This window comes from Zootoca vivipara, chromosome 8 (genome assembly GCF_965207765.1).
Source record: "Zootoca vivipara chromosome 8, rZooViv2.hap1.1, whole genome shotgun sequence".
In the NCBI taxonomy this organism is placed as follows: Eukaryota; Metazoa; Chordata; class Lepidosauria; order Squamata; family Lacertidae; genus Zootoca; species Zootoca vivipara.
The window spans coordinates 6896166-6923758 of record NC_142591.1 but is presented as its reverse complement, the minus strand read 5'-3'; the positions used below and the strand labels follow the sequence as shown (position 1 = coordinate 6923758).

At 43.1% G+C, this 27593-nt stretch overlaps 1 protein-coding gene across 1 annotated transcript; it reads right to left on the bottom strand.

Annotated features, from left to right (window-relative positions):
* Nucleotides 1-411: 411 nt before the first annotated feature.
* On the bottom strand, nucleotides 412-27593 carry EPSTI1 (epithelial stromal interaction 1). The gene is made up of 12 exons (XM_060278073.2): nucleotides 27385-27593; nucleotides 21115-21173; nucleotides 19747-19830; nucleotides 17308-17381; nucleotides 16576-16659; nucleotides 13655-13728; nucleotides 8605-8698; nucleotides 8359-8442; nucleotides 7121-7194; nucleotides 6562-6664; nucleotides 2799-2847; nucleotides 412-860 (listed from the first exon to the last, which is right to left on the bottom strand). The coding sequence occupies exons 1-11, from the start codon at nucleotides 27510-27512 to the stop codon at nucleotides 2830-2832; spliced, it is 876 nt and encodes a 291-aa protein (XP_060134056.1). The 5' UTR covers nucleotides 27513-27593; the 3' UTR covers nucleotides 412-860; nucleotides 2799-2829.

Here is a 27593-nt window from a genome sequence, read left to right as displayed (position 1 = left end):
CACTTAAGCTCATACCAAAATTAAAAAAACTTAGTTGGTCTTTAAGGTGATGCTGGAAGGATTTTATTTTGTTTCGACTACGTCAGACCACCTGTAACTAAACTTTAGAAGGCATCTGAAGGCAGCCCTGAATAGGGGCACTTTTTAATGTGCAATGTTTTATTATGTTTTTATACCTCAACTTGAGGTATCTTAGCTATTTCATCATCTAAATTCTTCTCACCCTGTATTTATAGTTCTATATTTCTTAGCTTAGCCTATCAATATTTCTATCAGCTATTTAACATTTGTCCAATATTATTTTTTCCATAGGACTGCTAAATAAACATTTTTGGAGTTGTTCTTCTAAGGTTTTCCCCAACAAGACACAAAACATCAAAAAGGTGGTACAAATGGCCATGACACTGTTAATTTATTTATGGTATGTAATATTTTATTATACTTTTGCACATAAGAGGAGTTTTGAATTAAAACCAGTTACAACATATGGTATAAAAATTACTTTTTTCTCTCAGTAACATTAAAAACGAGCATGGACCAACACGGACACACATGTCGGAACTACAAGCTCCTACAGCTTGCAGGTGGTGTTCTAGTCAGGAGCAAATGGACATAAAACTTCTGAGAGATGAAAAACCGCCACAACAAGCAAGACAAGCTGTGAGAGAAACAATTTCTTTGAGATTTAATAGCAGCACCATAATCAATAGCTTGAAATACTTATAAGCTGGAGAGGAAAGACAGGTCAAACCAGCAAGGCTTAAAAAAAAAAAAAGCGATGAGCGATGTGCGGGCAGAGGAAGAATAGATCCCTGGAGCTTTTTCCAAGATATTTTCTCCAAGATAATATGCCTGGAAACCTGTAAGATGAAGTTGGAATTAGTGTTATCATGTTCAGGAAAAAACCGAAAGCTATTGAGCTGAATGGGGGGGGGGGCCTTGAAGCTATCCATGTTTGAGATGTGAGAAGTATATAATACCCTTTCTAGTCAAAGGACAGCAGAAGAAACATATAATTCAAAATGTATTTCATACTAAATATAAGGCACCAAAGTACCCGTATTGGTCCAAAATCTATTGTTGAAAAAAGTAAAAAGAAAGAACTCCAAAATCGATGGTTGGGCAACAGCAATGTATGCTTCCTCGCTCTGATAAATGAAAACTCTGGCAGGGTGTCCATTTTTAAGACCCGGGCTTCTCCTCCTATGCATCCTTGAGCCTTCCTGGCTGTAAAGGCTCATCCACACTCGTTTAACCACATTGGTTAACAAACCTGGATACAAATGCTGTAATGTTATTGTTTTAGTTAAATAAAACGTTTAAATTGTTATTAAGGAAATGATTATTTTTCTCCTTCCAATAAAGCCCAGCAGAAAAGCTGTCCAAATAATACCCGTGTTTCTCCAAAAATAAGACACCGTCTTATCTTTATTTTTTCCTCAAAAACACATACACTGTGGCTTATTTTCAGGGGATGTCTTATTTTTTTCCTCCTCCTCCTCCTGCCGCGGCCGGCATTGCTGCTGCGCCCATCACTATGGCTTATTTTCGGGGCATGGCTTATATTCCTTGAATGCTTAAAAATCCTGCTATGGCTTATTTTATGGGTACGTCTTAAAATAGGGGAAACAGGGTAAATAATTATCTGTATGTATTTCTGATAGTATAACCAAATCAGTCATCTTTGATATAACTGTAAAAACTACTCTGAAAATTTATTATTCCAAAAATGAAGCCTTCAGCAGATTGAAAATATTCAGAGGATACCAGCAAGGTCGAACCTTTCTGTAAAAAAATAATTTAAATCAAGTCTTACTGACTAGTGATGGACGGGACATTCACCCACTGAAGCCTGTGTTGGGCTGCTGTGTGAGGACCGCAACATCAGAGAGGGTCAGAGCCACAGCCTCTCTGACATGGGTTTTCTGTGGATTGAGGCCTTTTCCAATTCAGCAGCAAACAGTGAGGTTCACGGGACAACCGTAAGTGTGGATAAGCTGCATGAGTCCCGGCATACAGGGCCAACCTGCCAAGTTGCTGTCTGAGAAATAAGGGACCGGACCGGAAGTAGCACTGCTGCCATTTTGGAACTGGGCGGAGCATGCTCAGAAGCGACTTTTGATGCTGCTTTGCCCAGTTCCAAAATGGCCGCTGCGCCAGAAGTCGTACTGCAGCCATTTTGGAACTGGGCAGAGCTGCATCAAAAGTCGCTTCTGAGCATGCTCCGCCCAGTTCCAAAATGGCCGCCACACCAGAATAAACCGGGGATAAACAAAAAAATCCGTCTTTTTTCAGCTGGGAACAGCTGGAAAAACGGGGGTTTCCCGGGGAATACGGGAGACTTGGCAGCTATGTACAGGGCAGTATTGTTGGCAACAAGTGTAGGCCTGCCTGCCCATACAGTGATGCCGTATACCTGTAAGAACACCTCTCATTCACATACAGTGGTACCTCGACATACGAATTTAATGCGTTCCAAACGCACATTCGTAAGTCGAAAAAAATTGTAAGTCAAATCCCATAGGAATGCACTGGGAGAAAAAAATTCATAAGTAGAAAAAATCCTATCTAAACCACATACAAGATGGCGGACGGAACTCCATTCGTAAGTAGAGTTATTCGTAAGTAGAGGTACCACTGTACCTGTAGCCAAGCTGCCTAAATTTTATATATATATATATATATATATATATATATATATATATATATATATATATATATGAAATTCAGGCAGCCAACATAATGTTTTAATACAAATCTAGTTACATTTTGAGAGGAGGGGAAAAAACCCCACTTACCCTCTGTAGTTTGGGTTCTGTAGATCAATTTTTACTGGAAATGTTCAGGCTGTTATATGAAAAAAAATCATTATATATTAGTACATTCTTATGCTGTGGCACAACAACAAGTTACAAAGGGGGGTAGGCTAGGGATCAAAGTTGCAAGAAAACAATACGGAAGAGGCCAAAGTGCTACAGAGTAAAATGCATGTGCGCTAATGCTTGATGTCCCTGAACCAGCAGAAGTGAATTGAGGGGGTTTGGTTTTAAAGGAGTGCAGAGATCTGGAAGGCATGACTGAAACCTGATGGAATGGGGAGAACCAATGGATCACAGTTGTCTCTGGATGCAAACTGCAAAGGAGAGCCAGGGAAGGGTGTGCAACAAAGAGGACATGGGAGTCTAACAAGCTAGAAATCCCAGAAGGGCAAACACTGCCACAGAATTAGTCTGGGTAGCAATACTGAGATCCAGGAGTAATTCAGTGCAGCGGTTGTACCCTCATCCCCCTCGACTTAAACCCCCAGAGTGATCTTTAAATGGATGATTAAATGAAGGAGTCACACAAAGGGGAAGTGTTGCAGCGTCTTCACTTAACTTCGCATGCTCCAGTCACAACTAAGAGGCCAAAATTTCTAGCTATCCTAAGTAACGGTGCCCTTAGAACAATAGGTTGTGAAACCAAGCAGAGGGCCAGAAAACCTGGATTTAAGATTAAGTGGCACTCAGGACCTGGCAAGAAATGGAAGAATTGTTCAACCAAATGGGAGCAGTGTACAGTGCTATCAAATTCAACATGTGACCCGGAAACTACAACTAACCCAGAATGCGGCAGCTAGACTGGTGACTGGGAGCGCCCGCCGAGACCACATAACACCGGTCCTGAAAGTCCTACATTGGCTCCCAGTACGTTTCCGAGCACAATTCAAAGTGTTGGTGCTGACCTTTAAAGCCCTAAACGGCCTCGGTCCAGTATACCTGAAGGAGCGTCTCCACCCCCATCATTCTGCCTGGACACTGAGGTCCAGCGCCAAGGGCCTTCTGGCGGTTCCCGCGCTACGAGAAGCCAAGTTACAGGGAACCAGGCAGAGGGCCTTCTCGGTGGGCACCCACCCTGTGGAATACCCTCCCACCAGAGTTCAAAGAGAACAACAATTACCAGACCTTTAGAAGGCATCTTAAGGCAGCCCTGTTTAGGGAAGCTTTTAATGGTTGATGGATTTCTGTATTTTAGTATTTTGTTGGAAGCCGCCCAGAGTGGCTGGGGAAACCTGGCCAGATGGGCAGGGTATAAATAATAAAGTATTATTATTATTATTATTATTATTATTATTATTATTATTATTATTTCCAAACTCTGCTTAAAAACCTCCAAGGAGGGAGATTCCATCCTAGGATACATTTTGTAAGAGTTCTCTGTGCAATTTGGTGTCTGCCTGTAAAAGCAATTCATTCCGCAGGATGGCCAGGCAGCTGGAGGAGAAGAGGCTGGAGAAAGAACCGGGAGTGGAACAAGCTGGCGCAGCGAAGCAGACTTCGTAAAGAAGAATAAAATCAGACAAAGTTGCTGCTACTTGGTGGCCTTTCTTGCCCATTCAGGTTCTGCTTTAGACAACCTCCAGACTTTCAGCTGCCTTTCTGGTCCAATGATCTCCCCAAACACTAATTTTTACCACCCAAACACTACCATGTACATCTAGGATTGTGTTCACTCGTCTTAGGGTTCTGTGATTTTCTTAGGTCATGAGTTGTTTTTAATATGCTGCAAAGAAAAACCTTTTATCTAAAATTCTCCAATATCTGGTGCTTATACTTGTTTTCTTTCCTTCTTGTAGCGGTGATACGGAAATGACAACTCAACAGCTTTCAATCCACAGGGACAGCAGAGTCAATCCCATTGCTGACAATGCAAAAGGTCAGTTAAACCTACAGCCCTCCTGCGGATTCCTCAGCTCTCTCGGCAGAAAGCTTGCAGTCAGTTAACCCTCAACACTGAAGCGTGTGAATTCCTTTATACCATCCTTTAAAACAAAAATATTGCCTCAGAAAGAAACTATTTCTCCACAAGGCATTTCAAGAATGCGACATGAAAAACAGGAGCCACTTCAGTCATGAAGATAACCTTCTTTGGGGCTCGAAGGCAAGACTGTGAGGTGGAAACACATGCTTCTGAGCAAATATACCTCTAAGAGGTATATACCTCAACGGGGATGCAGCACGGCATGCTGGAGTAAAGACAAAACACTTTATTTGGAGCTGTGTGCAGGCCTGGTGTCAGTAGTAGGTATGCCGAGGCAAATGCCAGGGTGTGGACAGGGCCCCTCAAGGTCACAACTATTAGGGGGATCAGTGCCCCCTTCCCCCTATTTCTCAGCCCTCAAAGGAGAATTGGGCACCTGCGTTTAGTTCTTCTGAGCCTCCCCCCCCCAGCCTATACTACTCGGAGCAAGTGAAAATAGTAGAAGCTGTGTCACAGTCCGGTCGGCGGGCAGTTGAAGCCCTGGCTGAGGACGTCAGGACCAGAGGCAAGATGGTGATGTAGAAGCAGGAACAGGTGCAGGGCTGAGGGTCCAGCAGCAGGCAGTTGCAGGGTCAAGGAGCAAGGCAGAGGCGAAGGTCTGGAAGTCAAGGATCAAGGCGTCGGCAAGGCAAGGGTCCAAGGGTCAAGGGTCAAGGCGTTGGCAAGGCAAGGGTCCAAGGGTCGAGGATCAAGGCGTTGGCAAGGCAAGGGTCCAAGGAGCGAGAGGCCAGAGGCAACCAGGCAGGGATAGCGTTGCTGTGGCGAAGAGCTGAAGGGAAATGCTGAGCTTTTATCCCTCCCAGCTCCTGCCACCAGGTGCAGTGAGGTATCAAGTGGCCTCACCTGAGTGGCCACTCCTTGCTTCTCTGGCACAAGCTGAGGCCTCACCTGAGTGGCCACTCCTTGCTTCTCCAGCACAAGCTGAGGCAGGCCCCAGTCCTGCAAAGCACTACAGGCCTGACTCCTGCCCATACTGCTGACACACTTTTTCAGTCAGTGGAACTTAGCTCTCTAATGATAATTATTTCTGCAATCGTATCAGCCAGAAAAGCCATCATAGACATTTTTAGGTGGGAGGCAATGTGGTAAAGTTGCCAAAACTTGATATCAATCTGTTTGTGGCACATCAGGATGGATCGCACAACACAAAAATATGAATGAATGCTGAGCTTTTATCCCTCCCAGCTCCTGCCACCAGGTGCAGTGAGGTATCAAGTGGCCTCACCTGAGTGGCCACTCCTTGCTTCTCCAGCACAAGCTGAGGCAGGCCCCAGTCCTGCAAAGTACTACAGGTCCCAGAGCCTGACTCCTGCCCATACTCCTGACAAGCTGCGATAGTAGAGCACCAAACGCTCCTCCTTTAAACAACTTCTAAACATTTTATATTTAGAGGTTGGAAGGACTGTATTGCTTGCCATGCTTATATATGAGCTATTATTTCTGCCTCCGCAGATAAACACATTTTTCTCAAGATCCCTTTCTGTTGTGGTATACAGAAGGAGTGATAAAACAGAACATTCATGGCAATCTAAACTCTGCAGAAGTGGGCAGCTGTCATTTGGTGTTTAGATAAGCTTGTTTTAAGTCCCGATTCCTTTCTCCTCGAAAGTGATTGTGGAATTTATATTCATCAGTCTGGCTCCATGCCCACTCCAGACAGTGAACATTACTAACACAGACTATTCAAGTAGCGTGACTTTTTAAAAAACACCTCACTGTTTTTCTTCTTTAGGATTTTGAAATATGAGGTTTGTTACTTACCCAGCTGTCACCAATAAAAGGCATATTCCCAAGACATCCAGATTCGTACATGCCACCTGGCTGACTATTGTTTTGTAGTCTGTCCAGAAAGTCATTATTCACCCTTAGAAATAGAAACGAGAAAATGAACATTAACAGAATCTTGCAAAAGGCAGAGGTTATGAAACCTGATTTTTAAAAATCCAGTGGTATGCTGTGTAATACAAGACTTGAGTTAGTTGCTGGGAGGGAGGGACCCTCTAAATTTGTTTAGAATAAAAGTGGTGGACATTTTTGGGCAATGCATTCCATCAGATTTCCTACACACTTTACATGAGACATGGCAAAAGGTTTGGAAGCTTTGGTACGGGGAAAAAAAAAAGATTAATGCGTCTTATTCAGAAGATTTTAAACCAACAACATTTATATCCTGCTCTTTGGTCCACAAAGCACTCCTGTGCGCTACAGAACTATAACCAATTGTCATATTATATGAAGCATACATGAAAACTGCCATCTGAATTCAAACCTAAAAAATGTTTCACATGACAAGTCACAAGCTTCCTTCCACTAATTTTACCTCCTCTGCTCATTCTGATGTGCTTTCATTCTTATTCTCTCCTCTTCCCTTTTCTTAAGTTCCAACCATTCAGCCTGACAATAAATAAATAAAAACCTGTGAGTTAACGTTCAACAGTTATGCAGAACGCAATAGGCAATTATCATATGATAATAAACTAGCATTATACTTCACCATTAAAGGCCCTGCCAAGCCACACCAAGACAACCGGTTCCACTATTGTTATCACTGGTACACAAATTAGTGTTCTCAACCGTCACAGAAGCAGGGGGAAACAGATGTAATTCTATGGTATGGAACTCTGCACTTGCCTTCAAAAATTTGGTGAAAGTATGCAAATCGATGTTTTCTCCCAGAAGCAAAACTAAACTTGCATGGTTTGGTTATATGTGCAACACTAAACACATTTCTTTTTTAAAAAAAAGCTTGGCAGATAATTCCTTTAAGAGTGTAGGCTTGCCTGGTACCTTAATTACCTATCTTTAGGTGCTGGGCGAAGACATTCCTCTATAACCAGGCCTTTGGCTAACTAACATTCTATAGCCTTTTAAATTTGTTTGTGGGAGGCGGTGGTTATTAGCTTGTTTTTGTTTTGTTATGTATTCTGTGTTCTCATTTTGCATTTCTATGTTGTGAATCATTCTGCGATCTTCAGAGGATGGGCGGTATACAAATTTAATTAACAAAGTAAAAACATAATACAGTGGTACCTCGACTTACGAAGGCAATCCGTTCTGCGGCGCTCTTCGTAAGTCGAAAACTTCGGATGTCGAAGCGTCCATTTTGCGCATGTGCGAAGCGTGATTTTGCGCTTTGCGCAGACTGCACGCATCGCTTCTGCGCAGGCGCAGGCTGCGCACGGGGCGAAAATACTTCCGGGTTTGCCAACTTCGTAAGTCGAAACCTTCGTAAGTCGAGGCATTCGGAAGTCAAGGTACCACTGTAGTTGGAAAACAGATCCCTAAGATGTCCTCTATACAGTGTTTGAAGCTTGCTCCACAAGGATCCTTCGAAGTTATCCCTGTTACCTCACTGTTTGCAAACCTCTCCAACCAGGTTTACACTTGCAATTCAGGAGACTATTTCCTCCATTTAATGAAGTCGACTCCACAAGATCCACGAAAGCTTATGCCATCATAAATTTGTTCATCTTTTAAGACGCCATGGGGCAAAACAAGGGAACAGCTGTAGAACAAGCTATGGAAAAAGCAAGTTCTATGTTTGCTGCTTTTCTTCACCTTTCTTCGTTGCTCTTCCTTCATCAGCTGCAGTTTCCTGTTTTCTTCTTCTCTTTGCATTTGCTTGTATGACTGGTTCCTGGTCTGTTGCAAAGTAAACAATGCGCAAAAAAGGTATGCATTAATTAGCTTTATAGAATTTAGACCTTGAGACCATGCTTATGTAATTTGTAGCCCTTATGGTTTTCAAAACAGAAAGGATGATCCACACTTGCTAAACAAAACAAACTCATGCAAAGCATTTACCCAGGCTGTGGATTGGAGGTTATGGTGGTCCACTGGACAAGGTGTTCTGTTCAATGGGCTTCCATCCAATCTGTGCAACAATTCAGAGTTTTTCCTGTAAGATGGATATAAATATGGCTGTCACAGCTTTCAGGGTAGTAGGATTCTGCATTTTATCAGACCCTGGATTGTAGCTAGATCTGCAACAGGACCAAGAAATAGCAAGCAGAACTAAAGATCAGAAAGTGAGATGCCAAAGAAAATAGCTGATTACAAAAGAGAACTGCTTACTTAGCTATCAGCAAGGTGTTTTATTATTATTTATTGAATTTGTATATCACCCATAATCCGTCAATCTCAGCGCAGTTCACAACATAAAATTGCAATATACTGTAGTCTGTTCCTTGTTCTTTCTATCCCTTCCATGTAGAAACCACTCTGATGTCTCAACCCAAATCTCTCTGCTCTAGCTAACGTCTCTCATGCTGAGCTGGTCTGCATGTAACACTAAGCCAAACCATGGTTTAGCATGACCACACAGGGGCTGTGCTCTTCCGCCAGTCCTGCTGCTGCTGCTGCATAGCCATTTGAAGCCAGCCTCATGGTTTGTCTCACTCTAGACAAACCATAAGCTGCAACCAAGTTTTGCTCTAGAGCAGTGTTTCCCAACCTTGTGCCTCCAGCTGTTTTCGGACTACAATTCCCATCATTCCGGACCACTGGTCTTGCTAGCTAGGGATGATGGGAGTTGTAGTCCCAAAACATCTGGAGGCACAAGGTTGGGAAACACTGCTCTAGAGTTTACAGCCAGGCAACCAGAAACCTGCATTTCGATTACATGCTGAATCAGAAGAACCCATTGGACACTTAGTAAGTCCTGTTCTCCATTCTCTCCACTCTGCCATTCAGCAGGCAGTAGTTTCTACTTGTCTCCAAACAAGGCCGTTCATTTTGTCCAATAGCCTGAAAATGCTCACAGGTTCTCCCACCCTCCCATTTCTGTGATCCATCTAAACAGTCTGTTCTATTTTGAATTACCCCTTAAAGTGGGTCAAGGACAGCTTGAATGCAAGCTATTATTAGCCATACTAAAACATGTGGAACCATGTATCCAAGGTGTTTTTCCATCTTGGATATAGCAGAAGCAGAATTATATTCCTCAAACTTAACCGCAGAAAACACAGGACATGCAGCTGCAAATGTCTTGCATTTCATCCAAACCTGCTCCTTTAAAGTTAGTTAAAGTTGCGACAGGCTAAGCTGGATGGCTTTCCTGTTGCTCAGTCACAAGAGAAATAAAAGGTGTATTTTTATATCATCCTTGAATTATATTCCAAGGGCAATTTTCAGAAAGATGGCCATAAAACTAAAATGAATACAGAAATATAGGGTGGTATTCAATTTAGTCAACCAATTCAATTTTATAGACATAACTGAGTTGAATACCACCCAAAATAAACTAAATGCTGGAAAAGAGGTGGAATGAAAACTCCTGCAGTATTTGGAAGACAGACTCTGGGGGACTGTGCATAAAACATTGCCCACAAAGGCTTAAAGGCCTGCAATGGTGACAAGACAACTTGACTTTTGCTTGTAACTATCAAGTTCCTGAAAAAGAATTGGGAAGCAATGCAACACAGAGGGCTTCTTTTTCTGACCATGCTCAGGTAGCTCCAGTTTGGGGAGAGAACAAAACTCAACAAGAACATCTACATGAAACAGCTGAGTGAAGTCATTTAAAGATCTAGGCTGAGATGTCTCCAGTTTACCAATGGGATTCTGCTCTCTCGTTTTCATCATATCCTAGGGAGATGATAAAATTGTTGAATCATTGGTCAGAACAATGTCCTGCTTCCATTTCTTACAAGGGATGATTTTTAAAAAAACTTACTATTTTGATTTTCTCTAAACCCCCAAATAATTCATCTGGCCCTTCACAGAACCTGAAGATGGAGATAAAGTCACTAAACAGAGAGGCCCCAGTTCCCAACACTCATTTCTCTCTCCCCTCAAGAGTGGAATGAATACACAGAGAGATAGAATTTTGATAAACGGTGCAAGTATCTGGTAATCTAACCTTATTTTCCTTGATAGCAAGTAGGCAGAAAAAGATCAATAGAAAATTTCATGGCATCATCTTATTTCAGTTCTCATTAACTTTTCCAATCAGCTATTTTTATTGCCAATACCTTAATGTTATTTCATGTCTCTTTCTTGGCTGGCAGACTTAGCTTCTCTGCTTGCTTGCCTACCTTCTTTTTACACTAACCTATTAGTGTGTTGCTGGAGGCAATTTCAGGCATCAAGATTTCATTTATTATTTTGAAACAGTTGACATAAATCCCATAGCGCATAGGAAATTACAGCCACGAAGTGTATATTGCAGAGGTTTTGACTCATGCAAGCCATCCTGGGTTCCCCATCTGTGTGGGCAATCTGCTTCTACATTTTCAGCCAGCTTGAATGGGCAGATTAATGGGCACAATTAGAAAGCGCCCTCACAGGCATTCAAACTGCCTTCATTATGATGCTCAAGAGGATGCCCACAGAAGCCTAGTTTTCTGCTGGTTAGCCATCAATACTTGACCATGCCCAAATAATCAGGGGCAAAAGCAAAACTGGGCATAGCAGCAAGCAGACCTATGGTAGTTAGAAAGGTTTAAAGTGCTGACACAATGAGAGGGCTTCAGGGGTGAAAATGGGGTTCCAGCCTTTTAGCAACAGCCACACGGCAGCGAGATCGTCAATGGCTCCATTCCTCCTCACCAGTGCTATTTCTCCAGAAAAAGAGGTGCCGGAAGTCACCACAAACTCCTCCCTTGTTCCCTTAGAATGGCAATGGCATCCACCTGAGAGGTTGCTGGAGCTGGGCTCCTGTTAGCTCTGACTGAAAAAATGCCCTGCTCCTAAGGCTTTCCTATTTGAATCATTAAGTAGATCAATTCTACGACACGGAATAGTTATGTGGATAGACAATTTTAAAAGGTCTCCATTGGCAAGGTTCATACCCTACATTTGAAGACACCAGAAGACCCTTGCGACATTTTGGCAAAGTTCTACTAAAACTTTGCAGAATATTAAACATCATACACAGCAGCTGAGGAGTTACTGGGACCCTCTGCCTCCTGCCATCCTTGACCACCACTTCTGAAAAAGATCTCTGTCATACAGGGGAAACAAGCTGGTATTTCCATTTGCAGTGGATTCACACTATTGACTGTAGTGGGGAGCTTAAAGTAATGACTTAAAACTGCGACTAGTAATGTCACCAAGCTCAATAAATGGTCAGACAATGTAGCTAAAAAGTTTGGAGCTCAAGATCTACGCTGAGCAATCAAAGAGGCTCTGCACAGCTGTAAGTTGGACTACTGAGAGCGGAAGAGGGTTAAGCCTCAGTTGCTATGGAGTTTGAGCTGTGCAATGGAACTGGTCTGCACTCTCCTCTCCCCACATGCCCCTGAATTTTTCTATTGGAAAATGACTGAGAAAGAATTAACTTTAACAAATGCAGAAACTTGTTTCCAATGAGGAAGTTAAGCACTCTATGTATATAGTCACTGTTCTTAGGGAACATTATTTTAAGGTGTTCTATAGAGGACACCTTACACCTTTTAAAATTACACAAATCCAGCCCCCAACATTTCCAGATTTATTGTGATATTGCCAAGAACTGGAGGCAAATGATTTTCATGGACTGTTGGCAACAGGGTTTCATAATTAAAGATGCAATTCACTGCCGACACCCTTTGGGAGCCCTTTTGGAATATTCAAAAGAGGTCACCTGTGAATCTATCCAGCTTGTATCTCTTAATCATCAAAACCTCTTTGCAACAAGACTGAATTTTCAATAACTCCAGCAGACATGAAAATCATCTGCCCTTCATTCTTAATCTGATTCCTACAAATATGGAGGACTGTTTATTTGCTGTAGCTAAAATAGAAATTTAAAGTGAATGAAAAAACTGCTCCACCTAATGGGATGAGAATTTGTTTTAATACTAGAACAATTCTCAAACGTTCCCTTTGATTTTATTACGCTAATGGGACAGGCATATTATTAAAATAAAGTTTGATTCATGTTTATAATTAGATTTTTATTTTTGTTTATGGAATTCTTAACAAAGAATGCTCTTCTATCATCAACTTTTATTTGCTGATAATAGGTTTGATAATTCTGAGTAATGAATAGCATTTTATATTCAGAGACGGTTCTTCTGTTGTAGCAGTCTTTCATATGGATTAAGTCTATTCATATGGATTAAGTCTATATCTCTTCTGAATATTTCCCAATATATATTTTTTTTTAAAAAATGCTTTGGTAGTGCAATAATTTTTAAAATGTGAAATTTATTTCACGAGCTGGATATAGTTCAAAAATTTAGAACCTGTTTTAGTGTCAGAAGAAATAACCTTGGAAATAATAAGATTTTTTAAAAAACACACACATCCTGACCTGTTCAGGTACTGAAGACGAACCACCACAAGGACCTGTCAATGACCTTATCTTACTAGAAAAATGCAGTATTGCACTCTGTCCATCATAAACTTCAAGGACTCTTTTTATCGACTTCCAAGATTCTGCAAGAGGACACAGCTACCTTTCTGATGCTTTGTGTTAGTTTGCAACTATTTATTTATAGCAGGGGATGCTAAAAAGCAGAAGCTGTAAAATTAATCTAAGCCTTGAAAAGCACATAGAACAGAAAGAGGAAGCAGGAAAGAATGTTACTCTTTCCCCTTCCGCTCTATTAAAAAGCTAACCATAGGAACTGGGGAAGACCTTGGGTGCCATTGTGTCACCAGGAACCATATGGTGATCCATGCTTTATAGAGGCTAGCCTACCCTGAAGGAGAACAATAGGTCACACATCTCACTGCGCCAAGTGAAATGTCATGCAACAAGGAAAAGGGGAAGGGACTGCTCAACTAGAGCACAGCGGCCTGAGTCCAAAAGGACATTGCCAGAACTTAAGGATATTGTTTGCTTGTTATCAGGAATTGGTGGCAAGTTGTCTGGGCACAAAAGCAAAAAAAGCATCACCTTTCAGGCTGAAGGCAAAGCTCAACTTACAAGCAGTGGTCTTCAGCAAGCATCCGATGTCTTTGCCATTCTTGTTGCCTTTGTTTTTCTTCAAGCTTGTTGGCCTATAACAGGAAGGCATCAAAACAATGTGTCATCTCAGCAGGTAAAAAATAATTAACAGAGGTCACCCAGAAGCTAAACACACACAGGCCGAGAGAAGACCCAAAGATATAAAGCAGGCATCCCCAAACTGCGGCCCTCCAGATGTTTTGGCCTACAACTCCCATTATCCCTAGCTAACAGGACCAGTGGTCAGGGATGATGAGAATTGTAGTCCAAAGCATCTGGAGGGCCGAAGTTTGGGGATGCCTGATATAAAGTCACCACTTAATCTTGATTCTCTGCACCCGTATTTTTCTGCAATCTGCTTGTCCCTTATTACTAGTAAATATATTTTATTTCATGCATTTTTTTATCCAGCCCTTTCCCCCCATGGGCTCAGGGTGGCATATATGGCTTCTTCTCTGTTTTATTCTTAAATCTCAAACTTACGAGTAGCCTAGCAAGCTCCATAGCAAAGTAGGGATCTGGGCAGATGCTAACTATTACACCAGCTCTCATTTGAGGGCCTTTTTAAAACCAGGCACACAGGACAATAAAAAATTGTACATGTGTAACAGTGATTTATTCCCCCACCCCCTGAAACAATTCACAAGGGGCAACCTCATTAAAGGTACCAGGGTTTCATTCCTAGCAGTTTGCTTTGGACCCAGGGCTGATGGCTTGATATCGCTCCTCCCTTCCCTCCCCCAACCTTACCTTCCAAGTCCCGGACTGCAGAATCTGGGACCGGCAGCCGTGTGACACCGAAAGTTGCGTCGACGTAACTTCCGGTGTCGCTCCGCCCATCTATGGGCACCAAAAATGGCCGTCGCCGACACCGGAAGTAGCGTCTATGCACTTCCGGACATGCGTAGATGCGACTTTTGAAGCCGGCGGCGGCCATTTTTGGTGCCCATAGAAGGGCAAATCGGAAAGAAAAAAAATGGCCACCGGCAGGAGAAAATAACGGAGAAAAACGGGAGACGAAGTGATACGGGGGACCACCGGGAAAAGGTAAGTAAAATTGGGGCTTTCCCGGAGAAAACGGGGTACTTGGCAGCTATGCCCCCAACATGGCTGCTGAGGATATTGGAAGTTTTGGCTTATCTTTTCCATTAATAATGGTTTGATATTCTGTGCAAATCCAAAACCATGAAAGACATACAAAGATTTGAAAGGAATGTGGAAAGTGATTATTGCTTTAAAAAATAATGAAGTTTTAATATTGAGATGTACAGGACTTGATGGACTTTTTGAACGAAAGATTTTGCTCCTGTACTTAAGAGTGGATGCCAGGCCAAGACCAGCCAGCCTCTACAGAAGGAAGAAGCCTCCGCCAAAGATGACAGGAAAAAGAAACTATTGAACTATGCAGGACAAATTAGCTAACCTGAAACCCAAGAAAGAGGACTTTGAACTTTTGAAAAGGAGCAATATTTAATGCATACCTTATAAGTTTTGTGTACAGATTTCTACATTAGTATGACTTTTAAAAGTCACTTGTAACATGATGAACTAGGTTTAAATTTGGACTATTCACAATATAAGTTTTTAAGGATGTGCATGAACACAATGGAACCAAGAGGGGGAGTGGAGGGAAGTCAAGGAAAAATTATGGTTTAAAAATTTCTTTATGATTCCCCGCCCCTTCCCCCCCCCTTTTATGAATTGTTGTTGTTACCTTTATTCATTGTTGATGTTACTTTTGGAAAATTAATAAAATGTTATGTATATATTTTTAAAAGCATCGCTTATGCTTGGCCATGATAAATAAAGTAATTAGGTAAAGGGACCCCTGACCATTAGGTCCAGTCGTGACCGACTCTGGGGTTGCGCGCTCATCTCGCATTATTGGCCGAGGCAGTCGGCATATAGCTTCCAGGTCATGTGGCCAGCATGACAAACCGCTTCTGGCAAACCAGAGCAGCACATGGAAACGCCGTTTACCTTCCCGCTGTAGCGGTTCCTATTTATCTACTTGCATTTTGATGTGCTTTCGAACTGCTAGGTTGGCAGGAGCTGGGACCAAGGAACGGGAGCTCACCCCGTCACAGGGATTCGAACCGCCGACCTTCTGATCAGCAAGCCCTAGGCTCAGTGGTTTAACCACAGCGCCACCTTACAGCTGGCTTAAAACAGAAGCAAAAGGTCTCCGCCTCCCGCTTGACCACCTCAGAGGAGGAGACGGAAGGGGGGGCAACTCAGGAGCTGACGCAGAAGCACATAATGTTGAACCCCAGCTTAGTGTTGCTTCCAAACAAAGCCACTCTTGCAATGTAAGGTATTTCTTTGAAAAGAGTGCAATAGATATTTCCATTGTGGGGAAAGGTTATTTACCAGAACTATCAAGTACAGTGGTACCTCGGTTTATGAACACAATTGGTTCCGGAAGTCTGTTCATAAACTGAAGCGTTCATAAACTGAAGCGAACTTTCCCATTGAAAGTAATGGAAAGTGAATTAATCCGTTCCAGACGGTCCGCGGAGTAAGCGTTCATAAACTGAAGCAAACTTTCCCATTGAAAGTAATGGAAAGTGGATTAATCCGTTCCAGACGGGTCCGCGGAGTACTTAAACTGAAGTGTTCATAAACTGAAGCATGGGTGTAATTGGTTCCGGAAGTCTGTTCATAAACTGAAGCGTTCATAAACTGAAGCAAACTTTCCCATTGAAAGTAATGGAAAATGAATTAATCCGTTCCAGATGGGTCCGCGGTGTTCATAAACCGAAAATTCATAAACCGAGGTGTTCATAAACCGAGGTTCCACTGTAATGTCAGTTGGTTTGTGGGGCACACACACACATGCCCATTTGCAAGGGGTACGTGAGAAAAATATATGTTAAAACGGCCTGAGCGGTTCTTCTTACTTTCTCTCTCTGGATCATTTTCATTCTTAAAATGTCAGCTTCTTCAGCTTCTCTTTTGAGTCTTTCATATTCTTCTTTCTTCAGCTACAAGGAGAGGGAAAGTTCTGTCACTTTACAGGCCAGACACACCTGCCTGCAAGCTAACTTTTACCCTTCTAACATTTCAGGGAGGAAACTGACAAGCAGAACCTTGAAACCCAAAAAAGTATTTGTTGGCAAATGTAAACGTGCTATCGAATCCAATGTGCACCTTAATTTTCGCAACGTAATTTGCCCCAAAAAGGTGAGCATTAGATTTGAGTAAATCGAGTATTTTATGGCTGTAACAGCTTTATTTGGTTTTTAACAGACACGGACACACCCTGGGACCTTTCTTGTAAAATAAAAAACAAGGGATAATTATTGAGTTCAGAAATTTCTGCTTCAGAATTTTATCCTCTTGTGACCATTTGAATCAGTGCTGGAAAAGGTTCGTGTTTCCATGCACTTGTTTCCTTTACAAAAAATAAAAAAGTTAATAATAATAATAATAATAATTTATTATTTATACCCCGCCCATCTGGCTGGGTTTCCCCAGCCACTCTGGGCGGCTTCCAACAGAAACATTAAAATACACTAATTTCTTAAACATTAAAAGCCTCCCTAAACAGGGCGTAAGGTAAGTTAAGGCAACAGATTCATCTCCTGGTTTCAGGGTGTGACCAAGGAACTGACAGTCGCATTCTGCCTGACCTTTTGCTGGTATTTAGATTGGATGTGCTCAAGTTGCTGTTTCTGCCTCACTTCAGCCTCCGATATTCTTCCACCTATAAATACAAACATGCATCATCTGTTTGATGCTGCATTGTCAGAGGCAGCATCAAACTACATTGTATGCTAGCTGAAGGATTCATTGCTGACACAATGGTTATGGCTACAAAAAAAACTTGCAGAGGCAGGGACGTATCCAGTGTTGGGTCAGCCGGGGGCAGGAACGATCCACAAGCATAATGCAGGAACGAATCCAGCCCGTCTCTCCCATCAGCGTTCAGTGTGCAGCTCTAGGGAGTCCCAACAGCCCTTATTACGACCCATGTCTTGGAGACACTGAGGAAATATTCAGAGTCCAGCAGAGATAAAACGCAAACGGAGCCAGGCTGAGGTTGTGTGCTAAAAGCTACTTTACTAAATGTAAAGGTAAGGCAGAACAAAAGGAAAACATGTCTCCTCTTGTTGAGAGAAGACCGAAGAAAAAGCAAACAAATGGAAACAGAATACAGCAAACATCTGCTCCTGTGATTCCAACATTTTTTGCTGGAATGCATAACACAGGCATGTGACCTGCACAGTGAGAAGAATACAGTGGAACCTTGGTTTACGAACACCTCGGTTTACGAATTTTCGGTTTACGAACGCCGCGGACCCATCTGGAACGGATTAATTCACTTTCCATTACTTTCAATGGGAAAGTTACAGGTAGGTAGCCGTGTTGGTCTGAGTCGAAACAAAATAAAAAAATTCCTTCAGTAGCACCTTAAAGACCAACTAGGTTTTTATTTTGGTATGAGCTTTCATGTGCATGCACACTTCATCAGATACACTGCAACAGAAGTCACCAGACCTTTTCCAATGGGAAGTTCGCTTCAGTTTATGAACGCTTCAGTTTATGAACAGACTTCCAGAACCAATTACACCCATGCTTCAGGTTAAGTACGCTTCAGGTTGAGTACTCCGTGGACCCGTCTGGAACAGATGAATCCACTTTCCATTACTTTCAATGGGAAAGTTCGCTTCAGTTTATGAACACTTCAGTTTATGAACAGACTTCCGGAACCAATTGTATTCATAAACCGAGGTACCACTGTAGAAACCTAACACCCTGTGAAAGTCAACAGGGAGACAAAAACCAATCTAGGACAATATAGTTAATTCTCTACATAGCACTATCCAATAGTTTGGGAGAGGGAGACGACGTTTAACCCTGTATTGTTCTGCAGGGCAACTACTTTTTAATTTCTGAGTTTCTTGCCTTTTTTCCTTCCCCAGTTTTTGCCAGCCTAACCCCAGGACAGACACTGGGGAAGTTTTGAAGGCTGCCCATGGCAGAGGCTATTCTCCACTACCCCCCCCCCCAGTAAAACTTTTCCTCAATGCTGAAAGAGGCCATTGCTGAATGGCATAGATCTTAGGCATGAGAAAGGACACTGCTAGTGGAAATGAGTGTTCCAGGAGGCATAATGTAGCACTATACAGTATTAAATTCTGCTTCCAGCTAATTACACAAAATAAATGCCTCTGCAGCACTGAAGAGCTCTAGTGTGGAAGCAACCCAAGTTGCTATGTTAAGACAAAGACTATTGCTGAGTCAAATATTCTGGGCTTTGGCCTCTACTCAACACATCATTGCTATTTTCCATCACTTCCACCAGTTTATTCAAACTATTCAATAGTGAATTTTTGATATTCCAGGTAAGTTTATGAAGTGCATTACAGTGGTACCTCAGGTTAAGAACTTAATTTGTTCCGGAGGTCCGTTCTTAACCTGAAACTGTTCTTAACCTGAGATACCACTTTAGCTAATGGGGCCTCCTGCTGCCGCTGTGGCTGCGCAATTTCTGTTCTCATCCTGAAGCAAAGTTCTTAACCCAAGGTACTATTTCTGGGTTAGCGGAGTCTGTAACCTGAAGCGTCTGTAACCCGAGGTAAAACTGTACACGGTTGACTCAGGGCAGAATGCTTACATGGCCACAATCACTAAACGCAAAGTGATAAACAATTCCAATCAAGTTTTTCAGGCACAAACTATTTATAAACCCATGCTAGTTATTGCTTGGGACTCCATTACAGAAGAGACAGTGAGTTCTGTGATCTTATTTGCTTTTATCCTTGGCTCTATAGATCAGCTAGACACTGGAGCTGCCTGCCTGGGTGTCAGCTGCGGGCATGGAATATTTCAATAATTATGGGAATTCCTACTCTATTTGTTCAAGGTTACCAAGTGTGCGATATAAAGCTTCAAAGTTAAAGCAGCGTGATGATCTGGCCACTGAAGCTTCCATTTCCCCAAAGAGAGGAAGTTTTAATTCTCACAACAATCGAACAGTGGGACACAATCTGAATTCTTCAAAATAAGCTAAGAAAAACACAGCAACTCAAATGTATTTCCCTCTCCCCCCCCCCTTGTTCGCTTACCCAGTTTCTGGGGTGTCAAGGTAATTAGCCCCGGCCTGTGCCGTTCCTTCCATTTCTCCAGGTCTTCCAACTCTTTGGTAGCAACTGAAATATGGTAAGTGAAGCAAAGAGTCAAAATACTGAAGGAACAGATATCAGGCCAGGCAGAAAAGAAATGGCCCCTTACATGTCTCACAAGTTTAGTGTCAGTAGTCACTTGATGGACTCAAGTGCCGCTTGAGGCAAAATGGGAATGTGTCACCACGCTGGTGGCAGGGTGCCCACAGGGGCTTCTGCCGCTCGAGGCAGTCACCCCACCTTGCCTCGTGGGTGGGCCGGCCCTGGAGAGCAAGGCTCTGCCACCCATCGGCGCCCATGATTTCTACAGGGCACTATAATTCGCAATAGTGAAGGCCACTTGCAAGGTGTAGGCTTGCTTCCAACTACACATTTATAGGATTACACTGTAATAGCTGAAGTCGGTCATGATACCCTGAGCACAGGGGCAGAAGTGAAAGGAGTGAGATGCAATTCAGTCAATGATTCAGTGGATATACAAAATGCAGAAGTGAGGTTGTAGTCCTCATAATCCTTTCAAGACACAACGGAAAGATCTCATCAGATCCACCCACGTGCAATTGAATTGCAAAGGCCGTTTGTTTATGTATACTTTAATAATGTACGAGTTGCCCAATAAAAATATTCTCTAGCTGAAAAAAGCTCTAAAAAGGTAAAGGTAAAGGGCTCCTGACAGTTAAGTCCAGTCGCAGACGACTCTGGGGTTGCGGCACTCATCTCACTTTACAGGCCGAGGGAGCCGGCGTTTGTCCGCGGACAGTTTTTCCGAGTCATGTGGCCAGCATGACTAAGCCGCTTCTGGCACAATGGAACACCAAAACCAGAGCAGCGCATGGAAACGCCGCTTACCTTCCCACTGGAGCGGAACCTATTTATCTACTTGCACTTTGGGGCGTGCTTTCGAACTGCTATGTTGACAGGAGTTGGGACCGAGCAACGGGAGCTCACCCCGTCGTGGGGATTCGAACCGCCAACCTTCTGATCGGCAAGCCCTAGGCTCAGTGGTTTAGACCACAGCGCCACCCATGTCCTGAAAAAAGCTATAGAGCACACCAATTGGGAGGTGCACTTTGTTAAAACTGAAGCATAAGGAGCTGCCTGTTACCATTTACCAATCTAGCCCAGGTGGTTTGAGGCACTTTCATACATCATCTGCAACTTTCTAGATTAGTGACACCCATCCTCTTCTCAGGACTTGTCAGCAAGACAGAAGACTTGTGAGCAAGCATCTATTCCTGGCCACAAAGGCAACATACAACCCAGGAACTGATACGCTTACGAAGAGGTTCATCAACAGGATAACGTACTTACTTTTCTGTAACTGATTCCTCCTTACTGGATTTGGAGGAATCACAGCATAGGCACCCAGACTAGAGAGGTTGCAGGTTGGAAGAAGAGACATGGGAGGGGGAGAGAGAAAATGCATTACTATCTAGCATTCACTAGATGTGTCTTTAGATTGTTGTAGATTTTTAGTTGTTCATTTGTTCATTTGAGAAAAGGACATTCATATGTCACCCTCCAAAACTATTTCTTGCACAGATCCAGTCTTTCCTCTCAATGTAAAATAATGGTGATGGTTGCTATAAAATATGGCAACCATATTTCATATGAGTAAAAAAACAAACAATGTTTTACTCATAGTAGAATTACTGAAATTAATGGGCATAACTTAATTGCAATGGGTGTCCTCTGAGTAAAAACCTGGGTACGCACGGAGTATACATTACATGTTACCTACAATCCATATCGATTTTGTAGTTTCTAGATAACCCCTGGTGTTTGATGGTTTTTTTTTTCTTCAAACCTGCTTCAATGCAACTAGAAAAGTTGGGCCACATTCTCATGTTGAATCTGGTGTGTGCATTTGAGAGAATCATTGTGCACATTCAGATGAATGAGCATTCACAGGTGATAGCTTCACGAACAGGGGTTCTGTGTGTGCGCGCATTGCAGGGGCAGGAGAACCAAGCAGGTAACACTTGTTGGGTGAAGACACCCCTGACCCCTCTCTGGTGTGTACAGCAAAGGGCAAATGTGAATTGAAATGGAGAGAGAGGGAGGGAGGGAGGAGGTAAATTACTTCAACATTTAAGCCATTAATGTGTACACAGCCACAGCTAAATACCACCCATAGTTTCATTTTGCCAGCTATGAAAAGACACAGCTGCTCGTCTCACAAAACGTATGAAGCTAAATAAATCTGAAAGAAAACCCCAAAAGAGAAGCCCCAAAGAAAAGGAAAAAGTCTCACTTGGGATCAATTTAATCGTATACTGCTTTGGAAGCATTATCCTGAAACACAGGCCATAAATAATTATAATAAAAGTGGTACCTCGACTTACGAAGACGATCCGTTCCACGGCCGTCTTTGTAAGCCGAGGTTTTTGGATGTCGAAGCGCCGCTACAGCGCATGCGCAAAGCATGATTTTGCGCTTCTGCGCATGCGCCGACCTCGCACGACGCTCTGCGCAAGTGCAGAACGCACGTGCTGGGCACACGCAACGAAAAGACTCTGGGGGTTGTCGACTTCGGAAGTCGAAGCATTCGGATGTCGATGTATGACTGTTCATATTTCTTTTAATTAGTATTTATCAGAAGAAATATGAACTTAAGCATTTTCAGAATGGCTACCCTAGTGCTTCTATTTGCTTCCTTACCTATTCTAACCTCTCTGGGACTTTGCACAGAATACAATTTTTTTCCTTCACCACCACCACCCTACCTGAAGTTATGCTGCCTTCTCCCTGTTACAGAGGAAGGAGAGTGGTGAATGCGTCCTTGCAGACACTTCTGAAGTTGGAAGAATGTATTTTTATTTCCCAGGACAAAACTTCCTAGATCATAATCGTAATGCCTGCTGCTAAGCGCAGTAGCAGAACTCTGTCACAGCCTGGGCAGATTCTCGTTTCATTTCCATGGCATCAAAGTTAAAGGCTTTGTGTAGCTTTTGGTAATAGCAAATGATAGATTCTAGCATTTTATATACAGTATATATGAGAAAGTTGTGGCATACACAGGAAATGTCAGCGCACGGGGAAAAGGCAACAAATCTTATTTTATTATGCAGACAGAGGCCTTCGCTCAGTTCTGTGAGACGCTTACAGAACATCGCCAGGGAACAAGAGTCCTTCTACACAATCTGTCAAGGCAAAATCCAAATACATTCAACACTTGGTATGATAGCTCTGCAAGTCAGCAAGAATAGCAATGACATCTGTAAGGAAAGGAGAAGCCAAAGTGATTTATAAGTTGGAGCGCAGAAAGAAAGGGTTGCCAAACACTAGCAGAGAATTAAAGAGATGCCCAAAGACTAGACTGCACACACCCTGATTTCCTCTTTTGGTATGATATCCCCGTTTATTGTACATCACTAGAGAGTGGTGATAACATACAGTGCATCTAAACTCAGCAATATTCTTAGTTCGGTGGGGCGATTAAAAATGCTATGTGGCAGTTTGACCTTGTTGCAAAACTGCTGCCTTTTCGCACATCTCTTGATGACCCTGTTCTATGACATGTTTTCAGTTAATTAGGCACATGAACATGTAGCAAATGGATTTTAACACCTGTACAACCTCATTATGCGCCCTGCAGAAATGCAAGCGGTTGCTTCTCAGGCCGACTGTTCTTAAAGCTTTCATTAGAGAGTTGCCGTAAGTAATTATCAGTATCAGCTTGCATCTGATCTGTGTACATCAGTGTTTCACAACCTTTTTCTGAATGTGGCCCCATTCTGACATTGTTTCCTTCCTGTGCCCCCCAAGGGGGGCAGGGGGGGCAACTGCCCCCCAATAAGAAAAAAAATCAATATAAATCAATACAAATCTGAGGTTCTGCCCACCCAAGAAAAATCCTGGCGACCCCCCATCCTACCAGGAGAAAGGTAGCTATTTAAATGCTTTGTTTGTAAATAGAACATGTTTTATTTATACTTTTTATAATTTATACAAAATACAATTGCATAAAATGATAGGAACTTAATGAAATATTGTTGAAGCACAAAAACATAGAATTCTAGAGCTGGAAGGGACGCCCAAGTGCAGCCCCCTGCAATGTTGAAAACTCAGCTAAAGCATCCATGACAGATGGCCATCCAGCCTCTGCTTAGAAACCTCCCAGGAAGGAGAGTCCAGAACCTCCCGAGGCAGATCCATCTTCCAGGTATTATAAAAAGAAAACAACACTTATTTGACCCCAGTTATTTGACACAGATGGGGGAAACCTACAGATACAGTCCAAAAGGCGCACAGGGAATTCTATATGGGAGAATTTTAAAAAGCAAGTGGTCCTCACTGACCTGCTGGAAAAAGATCTTGTCATCTGGAGGAGCCCTGGCTGCCTAGATCAGGCTTCCTCAACCTCGGCCCTCCAGATGTTTTTGGCCTACAACTCCCATGATCCCTAGCTAGCAGAACCAGTGGTCAGGGATGATGGGAATTGAAGTCTCAAAACATCTGGAGGGCCAAGGTTGAGGAAGCCTGGCCTAGATAAAACCCGATAGACTCACACAATCTTACCTGGGAGTAAGGCCCACTGAATTCGGTGTGGCTTTCTTCTGAGTAGACACTTTGTTATTTACTAGACGCATGTCAGCAGCACCAGGCGACCTCACACCTTGCAAAACTGGCCAACACTGCCACTGGGCCCTGCACCCCTTGGCGACATCCAAAGGCCCTGATCCGCTAAGCGCTGGGGTGGATTGCACCCTGCGCCTTGCAGAGTCATGCCCAGGCTGCCACCGGGCCCAGCACTGGCGGCAGCAAAAGGCAGCTCCGGGTCTCCCATCCCTACCCATTGCCACCTCACTACCGCACTTACCTGACCTGCGGGTTCTGGATCGTGGGCTCTGGATCCCGCTGGTCAAAGCGGGAGGCCAGTAAACCGAATACTGACAAGACAGAGATAGTTCTCCTACCTGATATTTAGGTACCCTGCCTGTTCTCGATAGGATTGCAGTCTCTCTCAAGGAGCATCTACATAACTTGTGAGGACTCCTGGATCCAACATTGTCACTAGAGATGCAAATGTCTTTTGTGGCACAAAGTACCTTCTTTTGGATTCAGATGGTTCCCCAGTTAGGACCATTTCTGGACAGAGCGTGTTTGGCCACAGCAACTCTGTGCTCTGGTCATTTCCCAGCTGCCTTACTTTAATGCACTACACATGGGTCTGCCATTGCTACATTTTTAATCAATTCAGTCAGATGCAACAACACGACACCAATTCTAGAAGAATTACTCCATTGTCTGCCTGTTCACTTCCTGGACCAATTGAAGGTGCATGTTAAAGCCTTAGACAACACTAATCAAGGAGCCCCTCTGCCTATCCTGCGCCTTTAGTCTGGGGCTGAGGAGTGGCATCTTCTTTAGCTTCCACTATCTATGGAAATCCATTACGTGGCAATACATGAGAGACCCTAATGGGTAATGGCCCTCTGGATATAGACTGCTTTCTCCTTAAAGCGGTCTGACTGGCACCAACTCAGTTGCTTTGGGATATTTCCTCATCCAGGCATTTTCAGAGTTTTAGTTTTGATTGCTTAACCCAGCTGTGCTGTTGATAAGTTTTAGCGGTCTTAATTTGTTATGCTTGTGAAATTCCATTTCTGATGTTCGGTTATTTTGTTTGTGGCACTGTGCCCTGATATGGGCGAAAGGTGGATTGTACATTTTGTAATAATGTAAGAAGTAGGTTTCAAAGACTTTTTTTAAAAAAATACAAGCCTCTTTTGAATTGGTAGGGCATTTTTGCAGGAAACTATGCTCGTCATTAGTCAATATATCCTAGGTTCCTACTACTGCTCATGCTGCAGCGGAAACAATCAAACTCTTAAGAAAACAGCTTCTTCTTAGGACCCGGTTTTATGGGTACAGAAGACTCCCAATATCTCAGCAGGGGGAAAAGCCGCTCAGGGAAAGAGATTAAGAGAAATTACATGGAGAAAAAATGATTCTCACATAAACTTTCAGTACTGCAGCCCTTATTTATCCAGTTTGGAACCCCATGCAGCTTTCTAAAGTACGCATTGGAAGCTATGATAATGGCACTCTCATTTTGTCCACATTAGACTTCAGAATAATGCTGTTGGAGTGCTTGAGGGAGGTGGTGATCAGATCATGAACTGATTCATGAAAAAGCCCCCAATAGTTTATTCAAAACACAATTCCAATTAACCAAAAGCTGAGCTAACAAGCAGAGTGCATTTTGTTGTTCCAATTTTGTGGATCGTCTTGATTTTGGAACGTATTCGCAAACAACACCACACAAGGACTGTGCAGTTGCACCTAAAAGACAATTAAGGTCGTGTTCAAGCTTCTAAAAAGTTGTGTACTGGAAATGCCACAACAAGCTGAGCTAGTGGGTTTACCAAACCCTTCCTATTTTTACTTCCTGCTACGTAGCAATGGGAGTTCTCCAGAGCATGACTCAATTAAGTTTCTAGGTAGGGCGTGGTCTTGCAAAGCTTCCCAAACTCCCCTTTGCAAGATGAGAAATGTCTACATGTGGCTACACCTACCGGTAATGAGGTTTTACATGTTTTGTGCATGAGAGCTGACCGCCTTCAATGGAGACAGAAGTTCTGGCCATACCTGCTGTTTGGTTTTCTCTTCATACCTGTAGGAACAGGATGGCTGCTTCCCACAAATGACTCCTAAAGACTCAGGAACATGCCAGTTAGGGCTCAGCCACACTTCTGCTTGTCCTGCTGCTTTCTCATAGGGAAGCCCCCTCATTACCACTGAACTGGAGAAAATGTCAACCAGGTTTTCAATGGATGGCCATCTGCTCCACTTCAGTGGAAAATAAATGGCAGGTTTCTCCAGGGAGAGCTGTGGGACAAATGGAAAACCGCTAGGACCTGTGCTTTCTAGGTAAAGGAGAAGGGGAAGTGTGCAGAAACTGTATTATAATAGGGCTGGTAGTACAGTAACAAGACCTTGTTAGTATCATTCACGGTAGATGGCAGCATACTTTGAAAACCACAGTAGTTTACTAGACTTTGTAAGGGCCCTTTTATCCAGGATACTTTACAAATTCAACCCAAAAGCTCCTATGACCACAAAGAGGTTCTTGAAATATATTATTTGGCAGACGACAACTAGGTTTCTTAAAGACAGGCCTGTGCCAGCTGGCAACACTAGAGTATGATACACTACAACCAAGTGGCGCTACACTAAATAAATAAATGAATAAATACCACCCACTGGGAACAAGTTTAGAATGGATAGGAAACAAGGGCAACTGCCAATACCGACGGACATTACTGGGAGTCCTATTGAAATGAAGGGAAGAGAATAATGAGCTTCAGAGGAAGCAAGACATATACCGGTACCATGCAATACAATCGCAACGAATGCAACTGATCTGTAGAAAACGCAACCTGAAAAGAGAGACAACAACGCATGTACTTTTGCAAACTAAGAAAGTCTTTAGTAAGAAATTATTTTTAAAAAGAAATAAAGCAAGAAATAGATCCTAACGCGGGACGAAATGGGTCACTGGAATGAGACGGCTCTGCTTATCTTTCCCTTTTATTATTTCAGGCGGGCGAGTTTGACGGCGCCCGGGCTACTTACTGCTGCGGCCGGTGCACCTGCCCGCCCTCCGGCCCCGAAGCTCCCCCATCCCGGGGGCCGGCAGAGGCGTCGCCCGGCGAGGCGCCCCTTGGCAAGGAAGACGGAGAAGCCGAACGCGTCCAGCTCATGGCTCCGGCTGCAAGGACTCCGCTCGCGGATACACGCGCGCCCCAGAACAGCTGCTGCCTCGCCCAGCCGCCGGAAACGAA